Raw genomic sequence first — 9413 nt, forward strand, 5'->3', positions numbered from 1 at the left:
GGTGCACCATGATCTGGCTGGGAGTCTCTGGTCACTGCCTCATGCAGGAGTTGAGCCAAGAAACATGTTAGAAGTAACTATTAGCAGACTACAGCATTTCTGCCAGTAACCAGCTCATGAGCTAGGTCAGGGCAGTCCCACCATGAGCTGGTTCAACCACACAAACAGGCCAATCTTAATGCTCAGGAGCCCCTTCCTCTTCCATTCCATGCTTGGGTTCCCCGTAACCCCAGTACCACCCTGTCTTCAGTGCCACCCTGCTTTTCCAGAGCTGGAGCCTGCCCCCAGCTTTGCTGCACCATCGTAGCATGCATATGTGTGTTTTTCCTAGAGAGGCAGTAGGGTTTGGCTGGGGGTCTTCTGAGAGCAGGATAAGGGAGATGGGTGCCCAGCAGGAGCTTGAGGATGGGAAATAATAAGAAATACAACAAAAAGAGCACGAGGAGCATAGACAGATACCAGGGAATGTATTGGTCCATTATGGTGATCCTACTAGCACTAGCTGAAGCCTGTGGTTTCTCTCCATTGTTAAAATGTCCCAGAAAACAATGCCTTCAGTCACTGCTTCCACTACGAAATACCCAACACAAGAAAAAGCAAGTCTGTGTTAGAACAGTTAATGAGAAAAATAAGTCTGAGCTGGAGTTCAGCCTTTTCTGGAAGCAGAGGCTGTGCGGGGATTTGCCAGGACCTGCTGGGATCAGGGCTGCCCTCAGACCCAGACGTAGAGAGGCTGCAGTCTCGGGCGTAGCCTAATAATACCTACATAGCCTCAGAAGTCAGAAATGTAGTGAAGTAACTACTGCTGACAGAACGAGATTACACCAGCATCTGAACCAGAATACAAGGATATAGAGTTTGCATTAGAAAATGCAGTTGTTTTGTAGAGGTCCTGGCCACCTCGTGTAGTATTTCACGACAGTAAAGTGGAGGAGGTGTCTCCTGTCTGACTTCCCTCCCACGCTCACCAGAAAAACCTGTGCATTACAAAATGCAAACACCAGTCTCTCTTAAACTGTCTCACACGAAGGACAAGCTTTGGATGCAGTGGTCCCATTTTAGCCCTGCCTTCATCTCTAAAAATAAGCAATAATCTTAATGAGGGCAATAAACAAGTGGTTGCTAAACCAGAAGTTGCCCAAACTCTTTCCTAATCCAAATTCCTCTGATATATGTGGTATTTGCATCAGGGTTGATACTGGTTAGTTTTCCTCACATATCCTCTCCCCCTGTTAATGCCATTTGCTGTGTGGGGGCCAGCACCAATGGGGCTGAGTGCCCCTGAGTGGGCCCAGTGCCCTCTGCTCCCCCTCATCTCAGCTGGGAATGCAGAAGAGCAGAAGCCACCTGTGCCACCAGCAAGGCTCCAGCTCACCAGATTTCTGCTCTGCCTCCTCCGCCTTCATCTGCCTACGTTTCATAGAGGTCCTGGCCACCTCGTGTAGTATTTCATGACAGTAAAATTACAGGATCTGTCTCCTGTCTGACATGCCTCCCACACTCCACAGTGAAACCTGTGTGGGAGGGAGGATATTTTGCCCAGAACTGGGGAGGGTCTCCAGCCCCAGCAGTGCTGCAGTGGTGACCACCAACTACTCTCTCTCTAGCTGGCCAAGACCTACTCATATGCCCATGGATGGATGCACCGTGGGTGGAACTGTGGGGACTACTTTGCTGACGGCATCACGAATGGTGCATCCTGGTACTCACTTAGCAAAGGTAAGTGCTGGGCAGGTGAGCACCACCCACAGCAAGGTGTTGAGCTGAAGAGAGGTGGAGGGATAGATGAGAAACCTCAGAACAGGATGGGCTGGGGAAGGGCTGTGAGGATAGCACTGTGCCCCTTCCTAGACAGAGTGTCTAGTAGGAGTCTGGATGGTGTCTGCATCGCAGACCAGGAGATGGCTTAGGAAGGCTGCAAGTGGCTTGGGAAAGAGCCACAGAAATAGTGAGGTCTGCAGAGACATGCTGTGTGCTGCTGGGTGAAGGAAGCGTTACTCAGTGAGTGTGTTGGAAAATGCTACAGCATAACTTCATCAAGACCCAAAACTGTGACCAAAGAAAGGGAAGACATTTCTTGTAGCTGCTGGCTCCTGAAAAATCTTACTAAAAAAGGCATAATGAGGAAACTGAAAATCAGCAAATTAGACTAGATTCCAGACTGAAGAGGAACATGAAAGGGATATCTATGTGTCTCTTTATACTCCACAGAGTACCCAACCTCCCTGAGCTTCTGAAGGCGGAGTGGTGAACGATCCAGCTGAAGGAGAGAGTTGGGCAGCCGCAAGGCGAGGGGGATACATGAAGGGAAAAGGCTGTAGTCAGCTGTCATGGAGGGAGGAGGCTGCATCTGCAGAGCAAAGAGGGAGAGCGGGGCGGTTCAGGTAGAAGATAGACTGGGCCAGGACACAGAAGTGGGGAAGAAAGGAGGCCTTGCATTCCCCTGGCCACAGGCTCTTTTTCTCTTCCAGGTATGCAGGACTTCAATTACCTCTACACCAACTGCTTTGAAATCACGCTGGAGCTGAGCTGCAATAAGTTCCCCCCTGAGGAGGACCTGGAGCGACAGTGGATGGCCAACCGGGAAGCCCTTGTTGCTTTTATTGAAGAGGTAAGGCGGCAGTCCTGAGACACTTCTGCAGGTCCCTGTGGGCCCCGATGGCAGGGAAGCAGAAGGCACTAGGGGCGGAAGGGAGGTGGTCAGGGAGCTTGCTGGGTGTTCTAGTTGGTTGCCTTTGGGGAGGCTGTTGTGTCCTAGACTGGGTTTGCTGGGAAGAACCAGGAAAGCCAAGGGTATGAGGAAAGGTGTGGTTGTCCCCAGAGTTCTGCCCTCCTCCAGTGCTCTTGAGCAGAGGAGGGTCCTTCACCCAGCAGTCTGTCTCCCTCCCTGCAGGTTCATCAGGGCATCAAAGGGATGGTGTCAGACGAGAACAATAACGGCATTGCAGGAGCAGTGATTTCTGTCCAGGGAATCAGCCATGATATCACTTCTGGTGGGTTATCAGACCTCTTGCATGCTGTCCTTTTTGGATACAGCCTCTTGGAGGCTATCTGGGTACATGGGAGGAGGTTAGCAGGTGAGGCTGTAATACGTGTGACCAGCATGGTTTGCTTCCCAAAAGCACCACCTGTGAGAAATGTGCCTGTGCATCCTGGACCAGGGAAAAACTTTGGAAAGAAAGAGGTAAGAAACAGAACGCAAACCTAATTGTAAAGTATTTCAGAAAGTCAGCTCCTATTTCATCTGAGAGAGAGGAGAAAATACATTTGTATATAACCAAAGAGAAGAGCGAGAGAATAATGCACTTAAGCATCTCAGTATCTACACAGAGCTGAAATAGCTGATGGCAAAGGACACAATGGCAGAAGAAGATGAAAGACTGGAATTTCAAGACAGATAAATTTAGACTGAGTATGAAGCACCACTTTAGTTTAGCCAAGTTGTGGTGGTTTCTCCTTTGCTGGACAATTTTAATCTCCATTTCACGAATACCCTTCTTAAATTGGACCAGGCATTACAGACTGGCTGCAGAAAATAGCTGATATTCCAGCTCTTCAGAGGTCAGACTATGAAACCATCAAAACTCCTTCTGGCCCTAGATCTGTGACTCAGTAACTAATATCTGGCACTTAGGCCAACCTGCATAGGCAAGGAGTGTGAAAGACATTGCAGAGTCAGAGGCACTGGCTGCAAAGGGCCCTCTGGGGTCTCCTGTCCAACCCCCTGCTTAGAACAGGATTGTCCCCAGCGCTGGCTCTGATCAGCCATCACTCCCCGCAGCTGATTCTTACTGACCCCCAAGGATGGAGATTTCATAGCGCTTCTGCTGACCTGTGCCAGGGCTGCACCACCTTTGAGGTGAAGCTCTGCTCCCTGAACCACACTGAAGCTCCCAAGCTGCCACGTGTGCCCTCTGCCCCTTCTTGTATTGCCTGGCACTGCTCAGAGGAGTTTGACCCCATCGCCTTTGTGGCTGCCCTTCAAGTATGTGAGCAGATCCCCCTCCGCCTGCTCCCAGCCAGGCTGAACCCTCCTGGCTCCCCCAGCTCTCCTTGTGGGGCCTGAGCTCTCCCTGTGGGTCAGGAGCTCTTGATTTTTCCACGTCTCTCTTGATCTGGCAGCTCCAAAACTGTACACAGTATCCCAGTGCAGCTTCCCCAGGACTGAACAGAGGGAGAGAATTACTCCTTTTGACCTGCTGGCCACCCTCCCTGTTTTCCCTTGGAAGCCTCTGACTCGCGTGTCTCACTTGCACCAGTTAGCCCCACCTAAGACAAAATAACACAGGCTGCCTGTAATGATTACTCAAATTTGCAATGCCCATCCAGTTTCTTAGGTGGGAATATATTCACATCATCAAAGTGATCCATAATGTCCTGCTGCCTCACTGTTGGCTGTCCCCTGTCCCTAACCAGTACACCAGTACACCAGTTTGTTGAAGTGCTCCTGGGGCTTCTTTATGCGGGGAGAATCAGGGAGCATCTGAGGTGATGAGCAATTAAAGCCCTGATGATAATCCAAACATGGCAAAATTGTATATGGCAGGAATTAGAGATCACATAATGCATAAGGAGTCAGAGTGGAGCTGTGATTGCCTGTAGGTCTGCTGTCATCTGACTGGCGAGTGTTCGGATTTGCAGACTCCCTGCACAGGCACAGCCAACGCTGCTGTACCATCCCCTTTCATTTAGCATTTACTTGCAGACTGACCTCTGCTCCTGGCGCTAATGAGACATCACCTGCAGTCTGCCAGCGTGAATCCAGCCTTGTGGCAGCCAGCAAGTTTGGAAGGAAGGCCAAAAATTACCTGGGTTTTGAAGCTACACATCCTCCAGGAAGTACACTCAGCAAGACTTACTGGAATGTCTTTTGCTCTGCTCCCTGTGCATCCTGAGTGCTTTCTCTTTCCACCTTATGTTCCAGGTGATATGGGGGATTATTTCCGGCTGCTGCTGCCTGGCACTTACACTGTCACAGCTTCTGCAGAGGGGTACCAGCCCCAGACAGTGACAACAACAGTGGGCCCAGCTGCACCTTCACTGGTGAGTCAGGCTGCATAGTCGTGACGGTATCTCAAAATGTCTTCTCCCTGGGGAGAAAGAAATGCAGGGGGTGATGTCTAATGAGCAGCAGAGAAAGGAGATGGGATGTAGAGCATTGCCAGTGGCTACAGGCTGTTTGCTTTGGCAGGCTCGGGGCAACTTGCAGCTCTCCGGGAGGGACAGGGTGAAGGCAGTGCCATGGGCCTCTCCATTCCTTACTGAGGGCTTGCAGCAGCACTGGGCTGCTGTGCTGGCTCCTGTGTCCCTCTGCCACTTGGCCATGGGGAGAGCCCCTGGCTAGCTGGAGCTGCTGCTCTTTAGCTCTCCCTCTGTCTCTTCACTCCTCAGGAGTGATGATAGGGAGACAGGATCTGTTACCTGAGGCTCCGTTATGCCCCTGGCTTTGTGGGTTTTAGTGCTCTGCTGTCATCTGCCTGAGACCAAAAATGTTAACAGACTTGTGGCAGAAGGCTGAGAGGCTGAAGTGTGCCTTTTTCTTCTGCCGAGAGCACCCAAGACAGATGGGAACTGGGTGCCAGCAAAGAATAGCCTTTGGGAAAAGCACCTTTGGGAGTTTAAGTGCTCTTGACACCACTGTGGCCCCTACAGCACCTTTCTGAGGGCAGGCTGGACAACTAGAAATTGGTTATAAAACAGTGGCTGGTGATTCCTTCCCCTGCTGTTGCCTTGTGAACATGGTGGGACTGCAGATACATCCTCTTCTAACAATCAGCAGTAACCCCATGGCTGCAACATCCTGGCACATCATTTGCTTCACTGCATGTGCACTGGTCAGACTCTGCCGTAAATACACCACAGTGTTTCTCCCACCCTCTGTCTCTTCTTCCCACCCTACCCAGCCTCTGAAGTTCTTCCAGAGCTGCCCTTTTCTCAGGATTAGAAACCTTCTAATTTTCATCCTAAATTTATTTATGGTCAGTTTATTCTATTTGTTCATATGCCAATGTTGTGCTTTAAATAGCTCCTCTTCTTCCCTAGTATTTATTCCCTGATATATTTATAGCAAGCTGTCAAGCCCAGTCCTAGCCTTTGTTTTGCTAGGTTAAGCAACCAGCTCTTTGGCTTTCCTTTTTAAAACAGATTTTCCTTTTTCCATGTTACTGTACAAGACTGATTTGTTCCCCGATGGTCTGATTTTTGCAGATCTCCCCTCAGAGCAGCCCTCCTGACTCTGTTTCCCTCTGCCCCTCCAGCATCTCCCATACCCACCACGTGCTCCATCCCTCCCCCAGAATGCCCATGCAGCCCCATTACAGTTCCACCTTTCTGTATGGCCTTCCCATTCCCAGTTTATCTGATGCTGTGTCCTGCACCATCCTCATCCCCTTCTCATTCTTGCACCTGTTTGCATAGCTGTAGTGGATGGAGGCTTCTTTCCTGGAATTTTTTTGCTTGTATCTACTGGAAGCACTGGTTGCTGAAAGACTGATGAAGCAGAATTCAGCTAACTAGATGCAATTGAAAAAGGACTGTGTGTCCTAAACCATCCTGTGTATTAAATATTCGCAGAAATGCAGAGCAATGATATTTCTCTATTTTCTGGTGTGTACAGATAAAGAGCGAGCATCGCTCAGTCCCTCACCTTTCAAAGCTCATCTTCCAAACCATCCTAGGACATGGCATTGCCACAGGAGCAACTCTGGATAAGAAATGTAGCTGACTTCAGTACAGCATTTTCCACAGGAAGGGAAAAATGTTTTTAGCTGATTGAAGAACTGAGTTGCCATTGTATCGTAATACCGAACCCCCTTATTGTTTGTCTTGGTCCAAGAGTTACTTTGAAGGCTGGCGGCAGAGGCAGGTCTGGCAGACCACTGAGCCAGCACAGTGCACATGCGGTGTTACATGGCTACGTACATTGTTCTTTCTCCAGGTGCATTTCCAGCTCAAACAAGATGTGGTGAGGAAGCCTCCAGAGCGTAAAGCCTCAGGCACGCGCATGAACAACAAAGGCCTTCAGAAGAAGGTGGTGCCAAGAGCCACCCGCCGGGGCACCCAAAGATGAGGACAGCTCACTTGGCTGAGAGCTGGGGGAAGCTGTTTTTATGAGGCCTGGCTGAAGACTCCAGCCAATGAACTTTCCAACAGTCCAGCATGAAACTAACCCAGATTATTAGGTTATTAAACAAGGAAGTATTTAATCCCTGAGCAAATTGTGACATCATTCACAACAAAATGTGCCTGGGCTGTGGTTCACCAGGAAGTGTGTGTGTAGCTGCTGAGCTCTTCTCCTGCATTCGCTCCATCACAGCAAGCTCTGCTCCCTTTACTCCTGGACTTGGTTGCTACAGTCCTTGTGAGATGCCCAGACACTAGAGCATACCGGGGAGAATGAATCCGGGTCCCGATCTTTGCCGCACTCACAAGTTCAGCACTTGAGTCCTGGCACTAGTCCTTTGGGTGCAAGTGCCATGCTTCTCCCTCAGGTAAGAATGCTTTGCTGCCTGCAGACCCTGAATTAGGGGGCTGTCAGTTTTAAAGCAGTCCATGATGTGACCAGCTGCAAACACAGTTTGTCCTGCAAGTAGCACAGCTATCACCGCTGTTGGGAACGCAGCATTGGGAGGTGGTGGGCCAAGGTCATCTCCTGGCTTTTATCTTTTATTTTATCTTGGTGTGCAGATGGGACTTTCTAGTAGCTGCTTTGGATTATTAGACAGGCTGAAACGATGTCTGCTAGCAAAAGCCAAGGATTATCCCATCTCCTTAGGTCTTCAGACCCAAACCACATGGCTCGCTGGAGGGTCCTGTCAATGTGTAACAGGGAAGCATAGATGCTTGATGCCACCAGGTACAGCACAAGCCATGTGAGTTGTATTTGGGTTAGGGAAAACATGATCCATAGTTCAGTGAGGTGGGCTACTATGGGCTGGGCCTTAAAATGTTGCATAGGCTGTGTGGGCAAGTTTGGGGTGGAAGCAAAAGAAGAAACAAAGCTCATTATTTCCACGGTAAAGATATTTTAAGCAGGCAAAACCTTTCTAGCATTGTCATAGAAAATAAATAACTCTAGAGGGATTAACAGCCCCACCCATGTGCTGCAGTGATTTCTTTCTCCTTGGCTGGTTATCCCGGCCTTCCCCATAGAGCCCTCCGTTGCACTGGCTCTCTCCGTGTCTCAAGCCTGCCCAAAAAGTGTCCCCCAGATATCCCCTCACTCCTTCTCTTTTGCAAACATCTCTTGTGAGCAACGTCTACCACCCTACCGCATAGGCAGTATTCTGCACTTCATCCCTCACCGTCACCTCTTCCTCTGGCTGTGCTACAAGATGCTAGTGCCATTTTCAGTTCTAGCAGCGCATACATACTCTTGTGGCTCTCCCTGCTAACAGAAGCTGTTTCTCTTGAAAAAGCAGAGAAACTGTCCCGCACAGGGTATTTATACAGGCTATTGCAAAAAAAAAAGTGGCAGGAATGTTGTTCCCTTAACCATGGCTGTGAGTGATTTCAGTCTGCAGAGGCCAGTGCAGGCTGGAGACACTGGCCAGTTCTGCATTCACAACCAAAGCTGAATGCAGATTCTCTATTTTTTTATCTTTTGGTGGTAAAAGGAAGTGAAGAAGGATTTTGAGGTCAAGATGTTCAAAATCCTGTGTGGTTTAATATTTCTGCCCCTAGGCAAGCCCTGCAGCATCAGTCCGGATGCTGGACCCTCCTGTTTGAAGCCACGTCAGTGCACATTCACCCAAAAGATTTCCTGGTGAACATACAGGCAGGATGAGAGAGACCACCGTGTGTCCCACAGCCTGGCCGCATGCAGCTTGCAGAAGGGTCTGCTGTTGCCACATGTCCGGCCCATGTGCAGGAAGATATTGCTGCCCCCAACCCCAGCACTAGGTCCGCTGGCTGGACACCTGGCCGCATGCAGCTTGCAGAAGGGTCTGCTGTTGCCACATGTCCGGCCCATGTGCAGGAAGATATTGCTGCCCCCAACCACAGCACTAGCTCAGCTGGCTGAGCTAACCGCTCACCTCTGAGGGTGTGTATGAAGCTGAGCGGAAGGAAAGGGCTCTCAGGGAGCAGCCTTCAGTTGGGTAGTTCAGCTGGACAGTCCCTGGACAGAGTGATGCTCAGCCTGCACGGAGCTGCCCATGCCAACCTCATCCCAGCAGTGACCCGGTCGCGGTGCTGAGCCCGCAGGCTGCAGGATGCTCTCATGTTGCCCTCTTGTGGTGCTAGAAAATGTAGGACCATTTCAATTCCCCTTACGTTTCAAGGCAGTCAGAGGAGGATTTCGTTTCTAGAACAGGACAGCCAGCCCAGGAGGCCACGTCACACACCCTCACAGGCTGCTGTGGGTTGGGCAGTGCAGCAATAAAATTAGAGTCTCAGTTGCAAGTTTTTTCCCT

The 9413-nt window shown here is 50.1% G+C and overlaps 1 protein-coding gene across 1 annotated transcript in view; it reads left to right on the top strand.

The window, feature by feature from the left end:
• Positions 1 to 7210, top strand: part of CPN1 (carboxypeptidase N, polypeptide 1) — a gene marked incomplete at its 5' end in the record, with an annotated part of 9164 nt that extends 1954 nt beyond the window's left edge. The window contains 5 exons of the mRNA XM_010135639.1: positions 1608 to 1719; positions 2472 to 2611; positions 2894 to 2993; positions 4925 to 5043; positions 6938 to 7210. Coding sequence (XP_010133941.1) covers positions 1608 to 1719; positions 2472 to 2611; positions 2894 to 2993; positions 4925 to 5043; positions 6938 to 7069 — 603 coding nt within the window. The remainder of the gene's footprint in view (positions 1 to 1607; positions 1720 to 2471; positions 2612 to 2893; positions 2994 to 4924; positions 5044 to 6937) is intronic.
• Between the last annotated feature and the right edge of the window lie 2203 nt (positions 7211 to 9413).

Source organism: Buceros rhinoceros, unplaced genomic scaffold (assembly GCF_000710305.1).
Source record: "Buceros rhinoceros silvestris isolate BGI_N320 unplaced genomic scaffold, ASM71030v1 scaffold28994, whole genome shotgun sequence".
Lineage (NCBI taxonomy): Eukaryota > Metazoa > Chordata > Aves > Bucerotiformes > Bucerotidae > Buceros > Buceros rhinoceros.